The 25,417-nt window shown below is 42.2% G+C and overlaps 1 protein-coding gene across 3 annotated transcripts in view; it reads right to left on the reverse strand.

Moving 5' to 3' along the window:
• MBOAT1 (membrane bound O-acyltransferase domain containing 1) overlaps nt 1–25,417 on the reverse strand; it is a 115,219-nt gene that overhangs the window by 39,466 nt on the left and 50,336 nt on the right. For all 3 annotated transcript variants that reach the window (XM_002816469.6, XM_063725372.1, XM_063725373.1), the window contains 3 exons: nt 12,106–12,251; nt 10,688–10,765; nt 3,669–3,764 (listed from right to left, as the gene is read on the reverse strand). In XM_002816469.6, coding sequence (XP_002816515.2) covers nt 3,669–3,764; nt 10,688–10,765; nt 12,106–12,251 — 320 coding nt within the window. The remainder of the gene's footprint in view (nt 1–3,668; nt 3,765–10,687; nt 10,766–12,105; nt 12,252–25,417) is intronic.

Raw genomic sequence — 25,417 nt, forward strand, 5'->3', positions numbered from 1 at the left:
AGAAAGGACTCATTCTCTTTCTCCTTGAACTGAGACATCATCTTCTCCTACCCTTAGGTATCGGAGCTCCTGGTTCTCAGGCCTTTGGACTCTGGGACTTACACCCCTAGTTCTCAGGCCTTCAGCCTCAGACTGAATCATACCACCAGCTTTTCTGGATCTCTAGCTCACAGATGGCAGACGGTGGGACTTCTTGGCCAATCACATAAGCCAATTCCCATAATAAATCCTCTCACATAAAAATCCTATTGGTTCTGTGTCGCTAGAGAATCCTGATACTGATACATACATACAAATGCAATAAACAAGTTTGGGAATAAACACATATAACACTAGCTAAACGTATGACACAATGGATGAGGGTGGTATCTGTGGCCACCAGCTACAAACACTCTGTGCACCAGGGACAACATATGACTGACAGGCAATGGTAGCAACAACCCTTGAGAGCCAGACAAGAGACCTCCTGCTACCTGAGATCCAAATTCATGACTCTGGGGTACAGGGAGTGGGGGGAGGGAGGGGATGGCAACCAGGGAAGCTTTTTAAGGAAAGTGATCTTTGAGCTGAGTTTTTAAAAATGAAGTAAGAGATTTCCAGGTTGACAAAGATAGGAAAGGGCTTTCTATCAGGGAAATGAGCAAAGCACAGGCACAGAGGCAGGAACTAACCCAACATGTGTGCAGACCACAAACTTTTCTGCATTGTACAATGGGAGCAGATGGCAGAAGATGAAGACTTGGCAGGTCCAGATCATCATCAGCTTTTATTTTAGAAGCTCATTCTCATTTTTTCTTTTTCTTTTTTTTTTTTTTTTTTTGACACAGGGTCTTGCTCTGTCACCCAGGCTAGTGTGCAGTGGCATAATCATAGCTCATTGCAGCCCCAGTCTCAGGCTCAAGAGATTCTCCTTCCTCTACTTCCTGAGTAGCTGGGACGACAAGCACGCACCATCACACCCAGCTAATTTGTTTTTTGTTTTGTTTCGTTTTGTTTTTAATTTTTAGTAGAGATGGGGTCTCATTATGTTGCCCAGGCTGGTCTCAAACTCCTGAGCTCAAGCGATCCTCTTCCTCCTCCTGCCAGCTCGGCATCTCAAAGTGCTGAGATGATAAGTGTGAGCCACTGTGCCTGGCCTAGAACCTCATTCTGATGAGTGTAGAGAGCACAGACTGGAGACGGGGCAGGGCAAAAGGAAGGACAGCCAGTCAGGCAGGCGTTGCAGGCTTGGGGTGGTCCAGGCTGGTGGCGGTGGGCATGAAAGGCAGTGGGCGGATTCTAGTGACAGACAGGCTGTCGTACTGAGAGGACCTGGTGACACAAGGATGCAGGTGGTAAAGGAAAGAAAGTCTCTCTGGTACCTCCACAGGCACCTGTCTTGCATTTCTGTGCTCTTGCAAAGCCCTCCTTTCTGCCTGGAATATCCTTCCTCCTGCCTAGAATGCACAGTGTCTCTCGAACCTGGCATTTACCTAAAATATTGGCCACTCAAAAGTTGTTGCAGAAATGAATAGATACTTCCTGCCTTAAAAAGAGAAGAAGATATATACAGGCAATAGGTATTAATGTCATTTCAGCCAGTCAGCGATTTTTGTTTAATATCCCAACCAATACGGATGCAGGGACTGTTTAATAATGAGTTTTCTGGAAACCTTAAAGAAAAGAATAGTAAATACTAGAGTATTTAATGCATTCATTTCTTGACCACCTATTAAGTGTCAAGAACTCTTCTAAGTATAGAGGGGCTCTGGGGTGAAACCAAAAAAGTGGTTTGTTGATTGAATGCTATGGAGAGTTGCAATCCCCATTTAGAGATTCCTTTTAATACTATACCTGCCTGGCTATTTTGTTATCATTGTTGTTCCCATGTTTTCCATATTTTACTAGCAATGCATGTTGGGCTTTTTGTTTTGTTTTTTGTTTTTTGAGATGGTCTCGCTCTGCCACCCAGGTTGGAGTGCAGTGGCACGATCTCAGCTCACTACAACCTCCGCCTCCCAGGTTAAAGTGATTCTCATGCCTCAGCCTCCTGAGCAGCTGAGATTACAGGTGCCTGCCACGACACCTAGCTAATTTTTAGTAGAGATAGGGTTTCACCATGTTGGTCTCAAACTCCTGACCTCAAGTGATCCACCCACCTCAGCCTCCCAAAGTGCTGGAATTACAGGCATGAGCCACTACGCCCATCCTGCATATTGTTAAAAAACAAAGTCTTTGAATTTCTTCCTGAAGGATTGAGAAAGCACGCTCCACAATGTGGCGGAGAGGGCACACCACTGGAAGAAAAACAAGTAAAATCCCAGAAGCCTGAGGGTAAGAAGAACTTATGCATGAAAAACTAGTCTGAGACCAAACCACGGTCACAAAGATTTAAATGCAACAATCCCTGTGTCCCAAAACAACACTCTTTACCTTCCTGAGCCCTTTCAAGGTGGGACAGTTGAGTTGCACAACTTGCAAAGTTCATGAGCCATGAGCGGTCACTCCCTCATTTCACTGCCTAGTTGCCAACAACTCACTGAAGGAGGTACAGTCCAACCTAAGTGGGGAGCTTGGGTCCCTGACCTCAGGCTACCTGCAGAGAACACAACTAAACTCCCGGGAAGTAACGTGGATAACAGATCATGCGTTACCAGGAACAGCTCTGCTGTAATGTTCATTCCTCAAGATTCACAAAAAGTTGTTCCTGAACTAACCTCAACAGGGCATAGAATTCTCAGTTTTCCATCCACAGTCTTTACCATGTGACCAATCAGAATGGGGTGGCCCACCACATTAAGGCCATGGTAATAGACAAAATGTTTAGAAATTATCCTTCTAGTTGCTGAAGGTCAAGGAGGCCTGAGGCCAGGGCAAGGGCAGTCAGGAACACTCAAAGGGGTCAGGGTAGTAGGTATTTATCAGCTAGTGTCAAAGAATTTCTATATTATTAACTAGTGAGAGATGAAAACTCTAACACAGGGATAGAAAACCAAATACTGCATGTTCTCACTTCTAAATGATGAGACTACGTGGATATATAGAAAGAACCACAGACACTGGAGCCTCTCAGAAGGTGGAGGATTGGAGGAGGGAGAGGATCAGGAAGAATAACCAATGGGTACTAGGCTTAATACCTGGGTGATGAAATAATCTGTACAACAAACTCCCACGACACAGATTTGCCTATGTAACAAACCTGCACATGTACCCCTACATTTTTTTTAAAAGTTTTAAAAAAGAGAGATGAAAACCAACCCTGAGTTAAGAACCTCAGAACAGGGGTTGACAAAGTTTTTCTGTAAAGACCCAAATAGTAAATATTCTAGGCTTTGCAGGCCACGTGGTTTTTCACAACTACTCAACTCTGCCGCTGTAGTGCAAAAGCAGTCATAGACAATATATAAATGAGTAAGTGCCTGGTTGTGTTCCAATATAACTGTACAAAGACAAGCAGCAGGACAGATATGGAGCACAGGCTGTGGTTTGTGATTCCTGTCTTACAGCATAGCAGGGCTAACAGTCCTACCAATCAATCAAGTCTCCATCCTCAATCTCATTAGCAGTGTCTTACCAACTGATTTAACCAAGCACCAATGATTCTTTTGTGCACCCTTAATGTTTACAGACCCCAAGAGACCAAGTCAAAGTCAGCAGTCAAACCCCTCTCCCTAAAGTAAGATACTCACCCAGAAAAATCCGTAGTGAGAATTCCATAGTGGAAGATGTATATTCGGCTGATGTGGCATATTGTAAGATATCCCATTGCTACAAAAAAGGAATATCTGAAAGCAAAAATGTAGATGATCAGATTATTATGCACAGCAATAATGCACTCAATTAATGTTCCCCTCTTCCTCTCTTTCACCCTTCACATGCAATTGGTCACAATGTCCTATCTGGTCCAACGACATCCCAGGCCACATTTCCACCCACTACTCTAGCTGAGCCCCTCATCTCTTCTCACCTGGACCACTACAGTGGCTGTCAGCCTTAGCTGCATAATGGAATGGAGCTTTGCAAACCACAGATCCCTGGGACTTGCTCCCAGCTATTCCTGTTTAATTCCTGCCACACCTGGTAGGTGTAATGGCAGTGCACAGCCAGGGCTGGGAATCACTACCTGTAAGGTCTCGCACTCAAGATTCTCCTCTTCACAGCCCTCATGTTTACATAATGATTTTTGTAAAGTACAAATCATCACCATACTGCTGACCACTTCGTCTTTAAACACTTTATTCTCTTGGCTTCCATTCTCCTGTTTTCTTCCCACCTCTCTGGTTAATTCCTCCAAGGCTCCTTGCTCAGCTTTCCTTCCTCCACCTACCCCTCAAGTGTTAGCATTTCCAAGCTCAGCTTGGGACCCGGCCCTTCCATGCCTCAGGCTTCAATTACCACTTACTCATGAGCATTCCCTGGCTTCCTTCAGAGATGTGTTCCTGACCGCCTTATAGTGTACACTAGCAATACACACACAAGCCACACAAACACACACATCCACATATAAGTACTTGTCAAATGTGTAATTATAAATATAGGTGATAAGCTGTGCAATGAATGTTTATGTCTCCCTAAAATTCCTATGTTTAAATCCTAACCCTCAACATTAGGAGGTGGGACCTTTGGGAGGTGACTAGGTTATGAGGGCAGAGCCTTCATAAATGGGATTAGCCCTCTTACAAAAGAGACCCCAGAGAGTGCTCACTCTTTGTGCTATGTGAAGATACGAGAAGACGGCAGTCTGTAACCCAGAAGAGAGTCCTCACCAGAACATGCTGGAACCCTGATCTCAGATTTCCAGCCTCCAGAACTGAGAAATATTAATACATTTCTGTTGTTTATAAGCCACCCACTCTACATACAGTACTTTGTTATAGCAGTCCCAGCTAAGACAACCTGATCAACACCCATCTCCCTGACCAAACTGTAAGCTCCATGAGGGCAAAGATGGTCACCTGTGCTTTGTTCACCATATTCACCTACTGTGTGTCACATGAATAAACAACTACGTGACTGCTACTCTTCTTAAAAGTCTCCAGTGGATCCCACTATCTAGTGAAATTGCAACCCCTGAACACAGCATGCAAGGTGCTTCACATGCTAAGCTCTACCTCGCCTTTCTGGACTCATCTCCAGCCATGCTCCATGTTTACCTTACTCTCAAATGACACTGCACTGCTTATGTTCCACAATGAAACCCTGTATTTTCAGGCAAGATGTCTTTCTGCATGCTCCTTCTTCTGACTGCAATTCCCATCTCCATCCAATAGTCTATCTGGAACCTGCCTAATTTTCAGATAAGGCTCAGCTCCAAAGTCACCTCTTCTATGTTACTTGGCTTGGTCTTACTCCATGCATCCCACCACGTCTCCTGTTCCCCGCCCCCAGCACAATTCATTGCTCCACTGTCTGTATGTCTCTAGTACTACATGCTAACACATTTAATTACAATATTAGAATTATTTGTGTATGTGTCTGTTTCCCCAACTCATTGTGACCTTGAACGTCCCCACCCTTGACCTGACACATGGGAGGGGTTCAGTTACTGTTAGTTGAAATGAACTGAAATGAATACATTACACATTTTAAGTGGTTCAGGAGCCCATCGGATATAGACATAAATTCAGAAGGTATAACTTTTAAATATATGCCACAAAACAGGGAAGAGGTATTTTCTGATATTAAATTATATTGAAATCACATATTCACATTAAAATAACTCATGAAGACTAGATCAGCCTAAGGAACAGTAAAGTAGGGATAATAAAAATTCATTCGGTAGCAAGGGATAGCCAGACTTTAAACAGCATGAAGGAGTTCTGTAAACTCTAAATCACTGTGTAACTTTTATGTGCTCTTTACCATTATTTGCAAACAAAGTAGTTACTATGCAGAAAAGATTTTTTCTCTATCATGGGTTCATCCTAAACCACTTCCAAACCAGGAAGATGGTCAACAATGCAAATGACTAAGAGAAAATAACTCCCTTAGGAGTTGAAGCAGAAGTGGAATGAAGTTAGGCCTTGTCATCTCCAGCAACTGTTCCCTTTCTCCAGCCAGTTCATGAAGCTCAAGGCAGAAACACAAAGCAGACTCAAAAGATAGATTCTTCCGGAACCCATTCCAATGCAGCCATGTGTGCTGCTTCCCCTTTGTCCTCAACAGGAGTTAGATCTGTACCTTACCCTGGCCCACAGAAGAAAGAAAGCAAGTTTAACTCAATTGTAGTAAGACCCCACCTGCCCAGGATGGCACCAAGTGCTGAGTCCCAATACAACAGGGCAACACATTCGTGCCCTGGCCAAACCTAAAACATCTAAGGAATCAAGAAGTGGTAGTGAGAACATGTATTCTACAGACTGACTGATATGGTTTGGCTGTGTCCCTACCCAAATCTCATCTTAAATTGTAGCTCCCAAATTCCCACGTGTTGTGGGAGGGACCCAGTGGGAGGTAATTGAATCATGGGGGCGAGTCTTTCCTATGCTGTTCTCATGATAGTGAGTAAGTCCCACAAGATCTGATGGTTTTGTAAAGGGGATTTCCCCTACACAAGTTCTCTCTTCCCTGTTGCCATGTAAGACATGCCTTTTGCATTCCACCATGATTGTGAGGCCTCTCCAGCCACGTGGAACTGTGAGTCCACTAAACTTCTTTTTCTATACAAATTACCCAGTCTCACGTATGTCTTTATCAGCAGTGTGAAAACAGACAAATACACAGACCAGAGTGAGCTCAAATCCCAGCACTGGCAGAAGTAATCCATGGTGGGAGAAGTTGGCAAAGCAGTTATTCTAGGAAGGAGAGGTGTGGTAGAGATTGGCACATGTGGCTGGGCGTGGTGGCTCACACCTGTTATCCCAGCACTTTGGGAGGCCAAGGTAGGCGGATCACCTGAGGTCAGGGGTTTGAGACCAGCCTGACCAATATGGAGAAACCCTGTCTCTACTAAAAATACAAAATTAGCCAGGGGTGGTGATGCATGCCTATAATCCCAGCCTCTTGGGAGGCTGAGGCAGGAGAATCACTTGAACCCAGGAGGCAGAGGTTGCAGTGAGCTGAGATCGCGCCATTGCACTCCAGCCTGGGCAACAAGAGCGAAACTCCGTCTCGGAAAAAAAAAAAAAAAAAAAGAGAGACTGGCACATTAGACACGGTGGTTATGTGGGTGTGTTCACTTTGTAGAAATTCATCAAACTGTTTACTCATTTACCTCTCTGAGCTTTTATTGTCTCATCTCAGAAAAAAAACAAACTATATTCCATAGTGTTGTCCTAGAGTTAATATATTTGAAATAATGAAATATTAAATAACAAATTAAATGATATATTACATAATAGTTTATGTGTTAAAAATGAAATAAAGTATATTAAAAAGAGCTTGGCTTAAGACTTGGCACAAAGCACAGACTCCAGCATTGCTAACTGCATCACCAAGTTCTCACACTAGGCCCTCTGCCCCAGGAGACACAAGCCATGTTCTGCTCCAGTTGGTTCACGTAGGGTAAACTGATGCCTGTGACTTCTGCCCAACACAGTGGCTTGGGAAGGAAACACAGGCGGTATCCCCAAAACTCTCTAAACAAATGCTGAATAACAGTCCAGAAATGGGTTAGTTTTGGCCAGGCATGGTGGCTCATGCTTATAATCCCAGCACTTTGGGAAGCCGAGGCAGGCAAATCATGTAAGGTCAGTTCAAGACCATCCTGGCCAACATGGTGAAACCCCGTCTCTACTAAAATTATAAAAATTAGCTGAGTGTGGTGGTAGGTGCCTGTAATCTCAGCTACTTGGGAGGCTGAGGCAGGAGAATCACTTGAACTGGGGAGGAAGAGGTTGCAGACGAGCCAAGACCACGCTATTGCACTATAGCCTGGGCAACACAGTGAGGTTCCATCTCAAAAAAAAAAAGGGTTAGTTTCATATGGCAGCAAATACTAATCTTTCCCTCCTCTTCTCAGCCACATAGCAGAACTCGTATCACTGATTCAGTGAAGTAAAGAGGAGAGCAATTCACACAGAATCATGACATCATGGTACTGAAGGGAACTTGCGTTCAAACTGCTGCAAACCCAGCATTTTGCAGGTGGGAAATGTGACATATGGAGAAGCTGCATGACCCGTCCAAATTCACACTGCTAGGAGGACCTTGATTTCCTGACTCCAGCCTAGAGCTCTTTCCATAAACAGGAAACAACATTGAGATTTTAAAAAAAATTTACATTGAGTTCATCCAAAGGGAACTGTGAAACAATTTCCACTTCGGCAAGAGCACAGCACAATCTTGTGCTCTTCAGCCACAAGAGCAAACCAAGAGGAGCATCAGCCAGGCACGGTGGCTCACACCTGTAATCCCAGCACTTTGGGAGGCTGAGGCAGGCAGATCACTAGGTCAAGAGATCAAGACCATCCTGGCCAACATGGTGAAACCCCGTCTCGACTAAAAATACAAAAATTAGCCAGGTGTGGTGGCACGTGCCTGTAGTCCCAGCTACTTGGGAGGCTGAGGCAGGAAAATCACTTGAACCCGGGAGATGGAGGTTGCAGTGAGCCGAGATCGCACCACTGCACTCCAGCCTGGGCAACAGAGGGATACTCTGTCTCAAAAAAAAATAAAAAAAATAAAAGGAGCATCTGTGCTGGCCTCTTTCCTTCTTGGTCTGATGGCAGAGCCCCCTGCTACCACAGTAATACTGTGGTGGCACCGTCATACCCTGTCTGTAAACCACGTGGCTCTGCCAAGGCCAGAGTATTCCATTCCTAGACACTGGAATTGAACACAGTGAACCTAGGCCTGATATGAAACAAGGGTGCATGTCAAGTTCCTGACCCTCTGAAAAATGGACCACATCCCATCAGCATCACACAAATGTGGGAAGAGCTGACAAGTTGCAATTTGTAAGGAAGTTGGGAATGTGCTATACAGTTGCACCAACATTATGGTTAATCATTTACTATGTAATTGCTTCCAAAACCAAGTTTTGGAAAAGCCAAGCCTTTTCATCCTCTAGTTAAAAAATAAAAGCTTTTATAATCATTTTGTCATCATATGAAACATTTCCAAAACCCCTTCTTTCCAAATTAGAAAAATGGATTTCCTATTTCCTTTCTAGAAGAAGTGACACTATCCCCTTCAAGCAGGGCACTGAGAAGAGAGATGATAAGAATTTGAATTTTCAGAGCTCCTTTGGATTCTATGCTGAATGACTATAAAATGCAAAAGCAGGAAAAAATATTTTCCCTGGGAAACCAAAAATTTGTTATAAGTAACTACAAGATCATACAGCGAAAAGTTAAATTTCAATGTTTTTAAGGAGGAAAACTATTGTGCTAATAGTGATTAACCAAAAGGCTTTCTGAAGCTGAAATAAGGCACCTGCTTTTCAGAGAGGCCATCAGAAGCCATAAAAGGACAAATATCTTTTAAAAGTAATTCAGTCATTCATTCCATAAATATTTATTGAGCTCTTACTTGTGCCAGGTATTGTTCCCGGCTTGGAGGATACAACAGTGAAAGAGAGAGAGAAAAATCTTTGTTTTCATAGAACTTACATTGCAGCATTCCCAAAACGCAGAGCTAATCCTGAGTTTTCAGAAAGACCATGTGAAAAAGAGACCATGCAAAACAGATACCCAGGTATCTCAGTTGATTATCCAAGCATTTTGCCTCCAAGGTAGACTTAAACTGCTTCTGTACTTTGAAACCAAAACATCATCGTAAAAATATTTCTTTTTTAACAGTTTTAGTGTACACATAGAAAGTATACAATTTAACATATATATATATATTTGACATATATAGATACTCAGAAAACCATCAGCAGATTCAAGAAGGTGGAGACATCCATTGCCCCCCAGAAGTTTCCTCGTGCCTCTTTGTGATTCCTTTCACAGCTCCCTGCGCCATCCCAGTTAACATGTGAGCTTTTTGTCACTATAGATTAGTTTGCATTTTCTAGAATAGAATTTGTGTGGCTTCCTTCATTCAGCATATTTGTTTTGAGATTTATCCACATCGTTGCATATACCGATCTTTCATTATTTTCTTTTTCTTTTTTTTTCTTTTCTCTTTCTTTCTTTTTTTTTTTTTTTTTTTTTTTTTTTTTGACAGAGGAGTCTCCCTCTGTTGCCCAGGCTGGAGTGTTGTAGCACAATCTTGGCTCACTGCAACCTCTGCCTCCTGGGTTCAAGTGATTCTCCTGCCTCAGCATCCCTGAGTAGCTGGGACTACAGGCGCGCACCACTATGCCCAGCTAATTTTTATTTTTTTATTTATTTTTTATTTTTAGTAGAGACAAGGTTTCACCATGTTGCCCAGGCTGGTCTTGAACTCTTGACCTCAGGCGATCTGCCCACCTCTGCCTCCCAAAGTTCTGGGATTACAGGTGTGAGCCACTACTCCCAGCCTTTTCATTATTTTCATTGTGTTGAACATTTGAGTTGCTTCCAGTTTTGGCCTGTCACAAATACAGCAGCCTAGTCATGACATATTCTCTTTCACCTGAGGCCCAATTTGCATTGATCTTTTTCATAAAGCCTTCTCTGAAGACTCCAGCCTTTGGGGTTCCCCATCCCTCCTGATATTCTAGATAAACTAAGATACACCACTTGTGGAAAATGGGTAAGGTACATCTTTACACTGGAAATATATTTCAAAGATCACAAAAAAAAAAAAACTCACCTTGCATTGTTCATTCCCAGTATCTTACCTGTGAATATTGGATACACTAGCAGTGACCATGATTGCATAGCACATTAACACCAGCACAAAAAGATGCACGGAGTACCTTTAAGACACAATAGGTAGGGGGAGGAGTAATGAATATATTTCATATTAACACACCTATTGGTCACCCAAACTGTGAATCCATCACTACCCCCGCCAAAAACACAAATGATCAATGATCAGTAACTCATGTTTATGTGAGAGAAAATAAACCAAATATTTTTATTCTATGTAATTAAGATGCTGTATCTTAAAATGACACAAGGAAATCATGACACAGTTTGCCAACTGCAAGGCTAATAATGTCAGGAATCCATAAATGGAATGCTTACACTTTTTTTGCATATGCAATTGAGAGTCCAGAGAGATGAGTTCTTTAAGACTTTATTTTTTAAACTGGGCTTCCCCATATACCAAGACTTCTACCTGGTGGCTGATTTAAAATACTAATCCTTTCTCAGATACTTGTTGAAGGAATAGGGGCAGAATTCTAGCATAATACCCGGAACAAATTCACAAAATTCCTGAAGGTGTACTTCTAAATATGTTGGTCTCCAAAGCTTCTTCCCTAACACCTTTCAGGGTATTTGCCCAGCTTACTAGTAGAGGAAAGTACAACTGACCAGCTTTCCCAGTTAAAGAATGATTCACATTCCCCAGGATCTGCACTAAACGCATTGTTCTACTCTGGTGAAATCCAGGACTTACACCCACATCTCCAGCAGTAATGCAAGAAATACACCAACATCTACAATAGTTAGGAAAGGTTCCTTTTGGGAAAAATTAAACCTTACAGCATCCCATTTACATGACTGGGAGGGATCTGTAGAAGTCTAATTTTAAGAAAAAATGGGCTGGGCACGGTGGCTCATGCCTGTAATCCTAACACTTTGGGAGGCCAAGGCAGATGGATCACCTGAGCTCAGGAGTTTGCGACCAGCCTGGGCAACACGCTGAAACCCCATCTCTCCTAAAAAAACTACAAAAAAAATTACCTGGGCATGATGATGTGCACCTGTAATCCCAGCTACTCAGGAGGCTGAGGCAGGAGAATCATTTGAACCCAGGAGGCGGAGGTTGCAGTGAGCCAAGATCGTGCCACTGCACTCCAGCCTGGGCAACAGAGAGGGCAATTAAAAAAAAAAAAGAAAAAGTGAACTATACTGACTTCCAATGGATGGTCAGTTTATTGGCTCTTACAGTAAACGGAGATTCCAGGTTCTTACAGTAAATGGAGATTCCTGCAATGTCCTCATTATCCTACTATAAGGTATTTACAATATAAAATTTTACAATACATATTTTATAATACCATCTATTTCTTGCTTTAGTGCAATTCCAAAGACATTGCCACAAAACATCCAAATGACCAATATTAGAATATATGAGACTCATACTCACCAGCCGAAACAAAAGATGACAAAATAGATGCCAAAAATAGTGGCAACCACATGCCGGACATCAGAGCTAGTTGTACCAGGACGTAAGTAGATGCGAAACCAGAAAGCAGCAAACAGAGCAACAAGCTGGCATACCACAAAATTCACCTGTGGCAGGAGAAGAGAAAATAAAAACCTTTATTGTTTCACCTTTGTGTGAATTTCCTCTTGGTTTTGTTTGTTTGTTTGTTTTGTTTTGAGATGGAGTCTCGTTCTGTCGCCCAGGCTGGAGTGCAGTGGTGCAAACTCAGCTCACTGCAAGCTCCGCCTCCCGGGTTCACATCATTCTCCTGCCTCAGCCTCCCAAGTAGCTGGGACTACAGGTGCCTGCCACCACGCACGGCTAATTTTTTTTGTATTTTTAGTAGAGACGGGGTTTCACCGTGTTAGCAAGGATGGTCTCGATCTCCTGACCTCGTGATCCGCCTGCCTTGGCCTCCCAAAGTGCTGGGATTACAGGCGTGAGCCACCGCGCCCAGCCTTGCTCTTGATTTTTGCAGATTTCCACATCAAGAGGCTTCTCAGACTTGGATTTGTTCTTTCTCCCCAATAGATTGATTGGAAGAGGAAATGAATATAACAGAACAAGGTAACTATAGCCTCGTGTGGTATAAGATGTGACAAACCCGACAGTTTCTTCTCTAACCTTTAAGACTGTCCAAGGTTGCTTTCCCACGCACAAGCAGGGGGCTTTTCATAGAAACAGCCTAAGCTAACTGTGAGCTCTGTTTAGTGGGTCTCTTCTCGCCCCCAGCAGGACCCTAAGACAAAGAAGGTATTCTTTTAGAGATGCAAAGTTTGACAAAAGAGCTCCCTTATTTGGTACCTGGGAAATCAAATTGTTCTCCAAAGTGATCACCAGTTGTTTTCTGACTCTGCGAGTGACTCACATTCCCTGATACTGGTACTAAACCCATTGTTCTACTCTAGCAAAATGCAGGACTTACAACAATGTCTCATTTTAAACTGGCATCCAATAAACAAGAGCATTTCTCAAATTCAAGGTGTGACACTGAAGATCTACAAATAGTGACACAGCCCTGCATTCAACATCCAGTGCCAAGCCTGTCCAGTTATGCAGGGTAGACACCAAATTTCCTTAGAAAAATCTCAGTGGTCTACCTCTTGAGAATATTGTGCCTAAAAGAAAACATTTAAACATTTCCTGAAATCTATAGAAAAGGTCAGCTGATTTTAAAAAACAATAAGCAAACATGTACCTTTGCAATTTATATTTACCCAAATCAAGTTCCAAATACCTTAAATGGTTTAACCATTCACTAAAACCAGAAAAGTAACTTAAACTCTTCAAAGTATTCAAAACTGAAACCTCAGTATGAATTCACTTTTAGAAGGCACTTAATTGAAATGAGACCGAAGATAGAGACACAACTTCAGCATCGGTATTTCATGCTTCAGTGAACTGCTGCTGATAACAAAACTCATTAGGGCTGAGCTGGGAGGTAGGGTGCATCAGCTCCATTTGAGCTCATTTTGTTTGCCCCATGAAAAACAATACTTTGGACCCTTTGTAACTCGTAGAAAATATTGCTTTCAGAAAATGTTTGTTTTGTTTTTTTTAAAGTTGACTGTTGGCCGGGCGCGGTGGCTCATGCCTGTAATCTCAGCACTTTGGGAAGCCGAGGCAGGCAGGTCACCTGAGGTCAGGAGTTTGAGACCAAACTGGCCAAACATGGTAAAACCCTTTCTGCTGAAAATACAAAAATTAGCTGAGCTTGGTGGCGGGTGCCTGTAATCCCAGCTACCTGGGAGGCTGAAGCAGGAGAATCGCTTGAACCCGGGAGGCAGAGGTTGCAGTGAGCTGAGATTGCACCACTGCACTCCAGCCTGGGCAACAGAGCAAGACTTCATCTCAAAATAAAAATAAAATAAAATAAGATAAAAAATAAAATTAAAAAGTTGACATTATTGAATTTCACCTTTCCAAAAAACCTGTTCTCACCATTGCCCACCTTCACTTTCTATCTTGAAAGACAGAGAAGCGACTTGTGAGCCTGTCCTGCATGATTTGGTCATATCTTTTCATCTAGGCTGAATGAACAGCCAATGAACACACACAAACACAAAATGTATATAGAAAAAGAATCACCTTAGCAAGGTTCAAGACTCACATTCCCTAAGACTGGTACTAAACCCATTGTTCTACTGTAGCAAAAATGCAGGACTTACATCAATGTCTCATTTTAAACTGGCATCCAATAAACAAGAGCATTCCTCAAATTCAAGGTGTGACACTGAAGATCTATAAATGGTGACACAGCCCTGCATTCAACATCCAATGGCAACTGGAAAGTCCAAAAGTTATCATAGGTGACAGATCACATGTTCTTTCATTCTCACAGCCCAGCCTGCAGCCACAACAGAACTCAGGAAAGTGGCCACAGGGAAATTTCCTGCATTCTTTTTGATTTGGCCAGAATTATTGAGCATGTGCACATAAGGAATGATTTGGAGGATGGAGCGTGGTTCTCACGAGTGTAGTCCCCCGACCAACGGCATCCACGTCCCCTTGGAAACTTGTTAGAAATGCACACTCTTGGGGCCCACGCTAGACCTACTGAATTAGACATTTCCTAGGCAGGATCTGGCAATTTTTGTTCTAACCACCCCCAACACCCAGTTGATTTTGATGCACGCTCAAGTTTGAGAACCACAGGGATAGAAGAGAAATAAGGCATGTTCCCTGCCTTCAAGGATCTTATCATCTAACTGGGGAAACAACACAATTAACCTAAAAGTAATTGTGAAATAACAGTAAGACACTGTCTCTACCCTCAAATCAAGAAAAGAAGACTTACATGCTCTGGGCTTCGATTCCCTTATTTCTAAAATGTGTGCTTTGGGGGAATTGGTGTCTAATGTCTCTTCCAGGTCTAATGGTCTCTGATTCTATATCTAACCTGTGTTTAAAAAGAAAATTAATTGGGAGGCCAATAGGCTGAGATGGCTCCAGGGCCTTGGGTTCCCACATAAGCAAGCCAAAACCTAATTCAGAGGGAATAGTCATAGCCCAGAAAAACAAGCTTAACCAATCGGAAACTACCAACTAAGCTCCAACTGGAGGCTTCACCAATCAGAAACTACCTACTAAACTTTAACTAGAGACTTTACCAATCATGAACCACCAAATAACCTCTAAGTAAGGGCTATCCACTTTAACTCATCAAATATTTTCTTGGGTTTTGCTTCTTTGAACACCTTATGGAAGTTTTCCCCAATCCCTTTTGGTGGAGCCCAAAGTGCTTGCAGTCTGGTGTTGCCTGACTCATGAACCACTGGATGTTCAAATAAATGCTTTAAAATTTTAGGGCCGGGTGCGGTGACTCACGCCTGTAATCCCAGCACTTTGGGAGGCCGAGGCGGGCGGATCACAAGGTCAGAAAATAGAGACCATCCTAGCTAACATGGTGAAACCCCATCTCTACTAAAAAAAATACAAAAAATTAGCCGGGCGTGGTAGTGGGTGCCTGTAGTCCCAGCTACTCGGCAGGCTGAGGCAGGAGAATGGTGCGAACCTGGGAGGCAGAGCTTGCAGTGAGCCGAGATCACGCCACTGCACGCCAGCCTGGGCGACAGGGCGAGACTCCCTCTCAAAAAAAAAAAAAAAAAAAAAAAAAAAAAATTAATGTGCATAAGTTTATCTTTTTACACCAGAATCCTTTCCTTGACTGTTCATGGTAAATGCCTAAACTCAAGACTTCATCATGGATTAAAAGCTGCCCTGTATGTACAGACTCAACCTGCTCCACCACTCTCTCCCCAAGAGGGAATCCTGGATGGCCAGCGGAGTGCTCCACAGCAAACTGCTCTAAAGCAAAAGTAGAAACACACAACACCACCACGTAGTTCTAGCAGGAGGGTTCTAGCAGATATAGGATTGCTTTTCAGTGACCACACATGTACATCTTATAAGGTACAGGCTGAACCAGACTGAGATACCACTTCACAGCTGTTAGTATGGCTATTATATATTTTTATAAACCAAACAGAAAATAGTATTCACAGAGATGTGAAAACATTTGAACCCACGTGCACTGCTAATGGGAATGTGAAATGGTGCAGCCAGTATGGAAGACAGTATGGAAGTTCTTTGATATGCTAAACATAGAATTACTATATGATCCAGCAATCCCACTTCTAGGAATGAGCCCCAAATAACTGAAAGCAGGGTTTTTAAGAGATATTTGTACACACATATTCATAGCAATATTATCACAATAGCCAAAATGTGGAAGCTACCCAAATCAATGGATGAATAAACAAAATGTGGTATACACACATAATGGACTATTCAGCCTTAAAACAGAAGGAAATTCTGATACATGCTACAACATGTATGAGCTTTCAACGCATTATGCTAAGTGAAACAAGCCAATCACAAGGTACAAATATGGACAAGTATGCTTCCACTTATATGAGATTAACCTAGAGTACTCAAATGCAGAGACAGACAGTAGAATGGTGGTTGCCAGATGAAAGAAAGTAATAGAGTTATTGTTTAATGGATATGGAGTTTCTGTTTTGCAAGATAAAAAGAATTCTGGAGATGGATGGTGGGGATGGTTACACAACAATGTAAATGTACTCAATGCTACTAAACTGTATGCTTAAAATGGTTAACATAGTAAATTTTGTGTTATGTACGGTTTGCCACAATTTTTTAAAAATGGTCCAGGATGGAGTGTGATGTGAATTTCTTTGTGTTGGCTGGCTCATATCTACACTGGTGGCTCGTGGAGAATATAACCATCTCTGCAGCCAAGTGCGGCTGGCTCCTATCACAATTCATACAGGCACAGAGTTCGATTTTTGTTCCTTTCCTCTATAAAGGGTCAACAAAATCAGAGGCCTGATCTTTTAGACATACATCCTGGAATTGTTTTTGATTTGATGATAGATGGGATCTGCTTCAAATAATCTAATGGGATCTAATGGGGATGTGAATGGGGTGAGTAGAGATCAATAGTTCTCAACTGAGTCTGATGTGCTCCCACGGGGACATTTCTGGTTGCCATAACTAGAAGAAGGAGTGAGTGTACCACTGGCATCTAGTGGACAGGGATCAGTGATGTTGTTAAACATCCTAAAAGGAACAGCATAGTCTCCCACAGCAAAAAAATTTCCAGCCCAAATTTTCAGTAAGTGCCGAAGTTAAGAAACTCTGGTGGAACAGTTAGATGAACCAGATTGGGTATGGGTTGGAAAGTGTTGAAGCTGAGTGTCGGGCACACGAAAGTTCATTCTACTAACATTCCACTTTGATGTATGTTTGAAATTTTCTATAACAAAGCCTTTTTTTAAAAAAATTACAAAACTCTGAAAAGCAAATTACTGGCCTAAGATGATACCGATTTTAAACCCCGGTGATTCCAAGCACTTGAAACTGAAAAGTTCTTTTTATCCACATCAGAGAAACACCTAAGTTAGGGAGGTAATATACATAAGTTAAGAAACAAACTAAAACAAAAAGTGAGATGTCTTAAATAGGAGAAGAACCACCTTTTATGAAATGATCAAACACCCATTAAGAAATGAACCAAATCGGCCGGGCGTGGTGGCTCATGCCTGTAATCCCAGCACTTTGGGAGGCTGAGGCGGGCGGATCACAAGGTCAGGAGATCGAGACCATCCTGGCTACCATGGTGAAACCCCGTCTCTACTAAAAATACAAAAACAAAATTAGCCAGGCATGGTAGCGGGCACCTGTAGTCCCAGCTACTCAGGAGGCTGAGGCGGGAGAATGGTGTGAACCCAGGAGGCAGAGCTTGCAGTGAGCCAAGATCACACCACTGCGCTCCAGCCTGGGTGACAGAGAGAGACTCCATCTCAAAAAAAAAAAAAAAAAAAAGAACCAAATCATAACAAATACAAGAGAAAAAGACCTGTCTTCAGTAATGATTAACTAATTGTGATCTCCCACCGTGTGACCAACAACACAGCAAGTGGTTATGAGCAAAAAGTCAACACAGAGTCAGGCTCCCTGGCCACAAGACCTAGACCCACCACTTAGTGAAGAGTTACAAAAGCTCACTTTGTCTTGGTCCTCGTTGATAAAAGGGAGGTAATAATAGTAGTGCTACTTCACAGGATTGTTGTAAGGTCTAAACAAGTCAAAAATGTAAGGTCACTAAAAACAGTTCCTTGCACTAATAAGCACTTGCTATTAATATTATTCTACATCCACTAAATTAACACTTGCATACATTGTGCATAGAATAAATGCATTAACTGGTAACTACTGCTGAGCTGTTAAGACCTTGCTTCCCCAGCCTCCTCCCTGCTTGCCTTCTACCATCTCCTTTTCCACCCAACATTTAGACAGCAGCCTAAGTCTTTTGCGTCCTTTCTTCCATAGGGAGAGGCAACATAGCCTAGGACAAAGAATCAATCTCTGGGTTGCCAGCTCCTAAGCCAAATTCTTTGGGTTTTTTGTTTTGATGTGTGTGGTTGTTTTGTTTTATTTTGTTTTGTTTGTTTTGTTTTGTTTTTTGAGACAGGGTCTCGCTCTGTCACCCAGGCTGGAGTGCAGTGATGCGATCTCGGCTCACTGCAGACTCAACCTCCCAGGCTCAAGCCATCCTACCACCTCAGCCTCCTGAATAGCTGGGACTATACGTGTGCACCACCATGCCCAGCTAATTTTTTGTTTTTTTAGTTCTGTAGACAGGTTTCACCATGTTGCCCACGCTGGCCTTGAACTCCTGGGCTCAAGCAATCTGCCTACCTTGGCTTCCCATAGTGCTGGGATTATAGGCATAAGCCACCACACCTGGCCTCTAAGTCAAGTTTTATAAACCTGAAGTAGACACAAATCTGAAAGTCAAATCAGTTTCCAGAAATTAGGGAAAAATCTTTTTTTCTTTTTAATTCTAAAAGTTTGTCTTCATAAATCAACAACAAAGCTGAAGAAATTAACAAAAAGAGTTTCTGCCGTAATTATGGAGGGAAGGAAAGCCTGGAATGATGGAAGGGCTAGTTTTCTGCACAAAAGGAGACAGCAAGCTTGGTTCACAGGTTGGAGGAGGGATGTCGCCAGTTTCAGTGGGGACAGAACGGGCCCTTAGATACATGTGTGAAGACTCACATGACACATGAGCACAAAGGTGCTGAAACCATAGAAACTGATGGGCTCCCTCAAGAAGTCTAGGATGATGGAGGTATCCCAGTTGAAGAGACAGTTGCCTGGCTTCTCGGAGTGCAGCCAAGGTAGGTGGCCAGCCCTGCAGGGAAGTGCTGCTTCTGAGAGGCTGAGTGGCTGTCAAGGTACACAGACCTGGGTACTTCACAGCCTCTCTCCCAGGCTCTGGGAACAACCTAGGGGCAGGATGAGAGCTGGCGGACCTGAGGCGGTCTTGAAATTGGACGGAGGAGACCATCAAGTATGAACCATCCACTTGGAGCCATAGAAGGAGCTGCAGGGAGCAGCAGATACAACAAGAGGCCAACGCCAGGACTACAAGGATGTGCTCCACCAGAGCAGAGGCCAGCCAGGCCCCAATAGCAGGACCAGCTGCCTTTGCCAAGGCCAGGAAGGACTGTAAACTCCTCAGGGCTTAGTTCCTCCCCAGGTGAAGAGGTGCACAAGCCTTCAATGTAACCAGACCTACACTGGAATGGGTTGCCTAAAACTGCCCATGTAGCGTGAAAGCTACATTAACTTTAGTTGGGAGAAGCTTAAAAGTTACATTTGTAGCATCCTGGGTCCGTGGCTGTACATTTCAAACCCACTATTATTGCCCTTATGGGAAATATGCACAAAAATTCTATATGAAAAATATTCATCTCAGCGTGATTTCAAGTAGCAAAAGAAGAAGGAATTTAAAAGTTCAACAATTAGTAAAGACACTGGTTAGCACAGGAAGCATAAAGGACATGCCCTGCATCACTGTCCTTTTTTTGTGTCATATGGTAGTGTTTGCTATAAGCCATAACTTCTGACTGATTCTTGGAAATTCATTCATTGGGTAATAAAAAGCTAAATGCTGAAAAAATATTGAGGCATTATTTGCAAGACAAAATGATGTAAAAGCAACCTAAATAGAGGACAACAGAAGGACAGTAATCAATGGTAAACTCATTCAATAGAAAAGTATGCCATCATTAAAAACAGGCATTATAGGCTGGGCACAATGACTCATGCCTACAATCCCAGCACTCCGGGAGGCTGAGGTGAGAGGACTGCTTGACACCAGGAGTTTGAGACCAGCCTGAACAACACAGCAAGAACTCCATCCCCCAAAAAAAATAAAAAATAAAAAAATTAGCTGGGCATAATAGTGAAAGCCTGTAATCCTAGTTACTCAGGAGGCTGAGGCAGGAGGATTGCTTAAGCCTGCAGTTCAAGGTTATGGAGAGCTATGATCAAGCCACTGCACTCCAGCCTGGACAACAGAGTGAGACCTTGTTTCTTTAATTTAAAAAATGGGCAGTTTATAAAGTACCTGCCATAAAATGAAAAACATTTGAGATAACTAATAAGAAAATATAAAAGTATATGTATATTTACCACTATGTAAAAAAGGTAGCATATAGAAAATGTTGCAAAAATAACGTGTAAAATGGAATACGACTATTTTATAATGATGGCAGGAATCTAGGCAAATTTTTTTCTAAATTATTTTCATCATTTGGAAAGGTAAAATTACATGTAGAATTGACCACACATTCCCTGCACTACTTATGCATACTCACATACACAAACTGTGATACTCTAAGAAACTCATAATGCTTATAACTGGTATCCCCAAAATATCCTCATTTAATACTACTTACTCTATCCTCAGTGTTGCAATTATTAGCACCCACTACAAATACAGTTTAGGGAGCAGTTGGGCATAAATGGAAGATGTTACACGTAAAAAAAAACTCATCTTAAAGAAAAAAGACACTTTTTATAGACAGCAAAAGAAACAATGTATAACAGTTAACAGTAACAAAAGTAACAGTCAAGAGTAACAACGTGGGTGGCCAAAGAAAATGAAAACATGAGCCAGCTCCCAGTGGCTCATGCCTGTAATCCCAGAACTTTGGGAGGCCAAGGCGCGCGGATCAGCTGAGGTCAGGAGTTTGAGCCAGCCTGGCCAACGTGGTGAAACCCTGTCTCTACTAAAAACACAAAAATTAGCCAGGCGTGGTGGCATGCACATGTAATCCCAGCTACTCGGGAGGCTGAGGCAGGAGAATCACTGGAACCCGGCAGACAGAGGTTACAGTGAGGCAAGATCATATCACTGCACTCCAGCCTGGGTGACAGAGCAAGACTCTGGCTCAAAAAAAAGAAAAAAAAAGGAAGAAAATGAAAATATGTACCATGATTACTGGCCTAAAAACAACCACATTAACCAACAGAATAGGACAGAGAGTCCACAAATAAGCCTACTCTTCTATGTCCGTTGATTTTTGACGAGGGTGTGAAGAACACACAATGTGAAGAGGATGGTCTCTTCAATAAATGGTGTCAGGAAAACCATATAACCACATACAGAAGAATGAAAATGGACTTTTATCTCATCCTTTATATAAGAATCAACTCAAAATGGATTAAAGGCTGAAATGTAAGACCTGAAACTATAAAACTGCTAGAAGAAAACATAGGAGAAAACTACATGACACACGACACTGGGCAGTGATCTCTTGAATTTAACCCCAAAAGCACAGGCAACAAAAGCAAAAATAGGTAAATGAAAGCACACCAAACTAAAACAGCTTCTGTGCAACAAAGGAAAAAATGAACAGAATAAAGAGACAACCCACAGATTGGGAGGAAATATTTGCAAATTATAAGGGGCTCATATTCAAAATATACAAAGAATTCTAACTGCTTAAATAACAAGAAAATAAATAATTCTAATTACCAATGGGCAAAGGATCTGAATAGACCTTTCTCAAAAGAAGACATACAAATGGCCAGCAGATATGTGCAGAAATGCTCAACATCTCTAATCATCAGAAACATGCACATTAAAACCACAATGAGACAACACCTCACATGTGTTAGAATGATGATTATCAAAAAGATGAAAGATAACAAGTGCTTGGAGAGCTTGTGGAGAAAAGAGAATGCTTGCACACTGTCAGGAGAAATGTAAATCAGTACAGCCATTATGGAAAACGGTATGGAAGTTCCTCAAAAAACTAAAACTAGAATTTGCCACATGATCCAGCAATCACACTTTTGGGTGTATGTCCGAAGAAACTGAAATCAGTATGTTGAAGAAACATCTGCACTCCCACGCTCACTGCAATTCTAATTCAGGGGTCCCCAATCCCCCGGCCACAGACCAGTACTGGTCCATGGCCTGTTAGGAACCAGGCCACACAGCAGAAGGTGAGTGGCAGGTGACCGAGAGAAGCTTCATCTGTATTCACACCACTCCCCATCGCCTGCATTACCATCTGAACTCCACCTCCTGTCAGATCAGCAGCAGCATTAGATTCTCATAGGAGTGCAAACCCTATGAGAACTATAGCCAAGATACGGAAGCAACCTAAGTGCGATCAAGGGATGAATAGATTTTTAAAATGTAGTATAGATGCACAATGGAATACTATTCAGTCTTTAAAAAGCAGGAAGTTCTGTCATTTGCGACAACATGATACACCCAGAAGACATTGTGTTAAATGACATAAGCCGGGCACAGAGAGACAAATACCGTATGATCTTAAATGCATGTGGAATCTAAAAAGTCGAAAAAGCAGAGTTTAACAGTGGTTACCAGAGGCCGGGGGTGGAAGGAAGTAGAGGAAGAAAGGGGAGACATTGATCAATGGGTACAAAGTTACTGTTTGAGGTGATAGGTTATGTTAATTAGCCTGATTTGATCTTTCCACAATATACACATGTATCAAAACATCACATTGTACCCTATAAACATATACATTATTTGTCAATTAAAAATGAAATAAAACTTACGAAACATATGTATCATGATGTTCCTTAATAAACCCTTCACATTTAAAAGGAATATATGCAAAGTTTACTTTTCTACTGATCCACTCCCTCCAGAGCAGCAAATAAAGTGGCATTTCCATTCATGACATCCAGCAATGTGCTCTCAACAATTAAAGTATTGTGTGGGCCTTTATGCATGAGGGGACAGTAGAGCACAGCTATTTTGATCAGATTCTTATAAACAAGCAAGACTGACATAGCTCAGATTCAGCAAAAGCTCAATTTCCACAGCTCTTGCGAGATTTCAAAGTCACTGCAAGGAAATAAAACACATGCCCAAGTGTTTGACTTCTTATTTCATCAAACCACAATCAAACTGTGCTGCAATTTTCAAATGCAAGTCTTAAATCTACTCTAATGTGCTGCTAGAAAGACATTATTTGGGGATTTCTGTTCCACGGCCTTCATACTCTTCCAACAAAACAACACACTTTGCCAGGAGTTAAAAACACTGCCTTTCTCCTAACCAAGGGATGCAAACAGGCGATGTTTAACAAATAGCAAATACTAATGGTCCAAAAGTATTTCCCCTACTGCAGTGATTTACCAGTGGCTCACCAATGAGCAACAGGCAACTGTCCAGGCCTGCGATGTCGAGTGTAACAAACTAAAAAGCTTCTGTACAACAAAGGAAAAAATTAACAGAGTGAAGAGACAACCCACAGATTGGGAGAAAATATTTGCAAATCATAAGGGGCTCATATTCAAAATATGCAAAGAACTCCAACTGCTTAATAACAAGAAAATAAACACTCGGCAACACTGCCTTATACGCTCCAAGGCAAAACCAATCAAGTTAAACAATTCCTTATTTAATGGCAAGCCATTCTTCCATCACAAACAGTACTCTTTTGCATTGCCCCCTACAAATAAATGTAGCTGGGAAAGAGTTCTAAAAATGCTATTCCTTCCTGTACCACAGAACAAAAAGTGACTGTAGAATACCCTTGATTTACTTTACACTTTCAAAGGGATCCTTTGTTACACTTTCATTCCACACTCCTCAGAATGTCAGCAGGAAGTATTTTTACATCTCTAAAGAGCCTTCTTTTTCCCAGTTTGTGGATAAGCAAATATTATTTAAGATTGATAATCAATGTACACAATTTATAGCCCAAAAGACCTCTAATTCAGGGGTTCCCAACAACCTCCCCGGCCACAGACCAGTACTGGTCCATGGCCTGTTAAGAACCAGGCCACATAGCAGAAGGTGAGTGGCAGGTGACTGAGAGAAACTTCACCTGTATTTACAGTCACTCCCCATCGCTTGCATTACCACATGAACTCCACCTCCTGTCAGATGAGCAGCAGCATTAGATTCTCATAGGAGTGCAAACCCTATGGTGAACCATGCATGCCAGGGATGTAGGCTGCCAGTCCTTATAAGAATCAAATGCCTTACAATCTGTCACTGTCTCCCATCACTTCCAGATGGGATCATCTAGTTGCAGGAAAACAAGCTCAGGGCTCCCTCTGATTCTACATTATCGTGAGTTGTATAATTATTTCATTATATATTACAATGTAATAAGAATAGAAATAAAGTGCACAATAAATGTAATGAGCTTGAATCATCCTGAAACCATCCCCATTCCCCAACCCAACTCCATGGAAAAAATTGTCTTCCACAAAACCAGTCCCTGGTGCCAAAAGGGTTGGGGGCCACTGCTCTAATTGATATGGTGTCTCATCATAACAATAAATGCCATTTATCCAGTGCCTACCATGTGTTGGGCACAGTGATAAACCTTCCATAGATGACTCCATTGCAGCCTTCCCACACCTTGGGAAATAGCTCACTCCCACTTTACACAGGAGGAAAGTGAAGAACAAAACGGTTAAGCACATGGCGCAAGTCACAAAGTCAGGGAGTGGTAGGGCCAGGGTTTCAAACGAAGTCCGAGTTCTCTCGTGGTATATTCCCCTGTTTCACTTTAACTCCCAACATTCTCCCCAGAAATAATAGCACTCAGGGAGAACTTAGTAGTGGCCTGTATTCATTTTCTAGGGTTACCATGACAAAATACCAAAAACTGGAGGGTGGGGTGGGGGGCAATTTAAACAACAGAAATTTATTTTCTCACAGTTCAGGAAGCTGGTATCTGAGATCAAGGGTGTCAGCAGGGTTGGTTTCTTCTGAGACCTCTGTCCTTGGCTCCAGATGGCCGTCTTCTCCCTGTGTCTTCCCTGTGTGTGTGTCTGTGTCCTAATCTCTTCTTACAAGGATACCAGTCATGTTGGATTAGGACCCACTGTAATGACTTTCTTCACTACTAAGTTATTAAGTAATAACTTAATGATT

This window comes from Pongo abelii, chromosome 5 (genome assembly GCF_028885655.2).
Source record: "Pongo abelii isolate AG06213 chromosome 5, NHGRI_mPonAbe1-v2.0_pri, whole genome shotgun sequence".
Lineage (NCBI taxonomy): Eukaryota > Metazoa > Chordata > Mammalia > Primates > Hominidae > Pongo > Pongo abelii.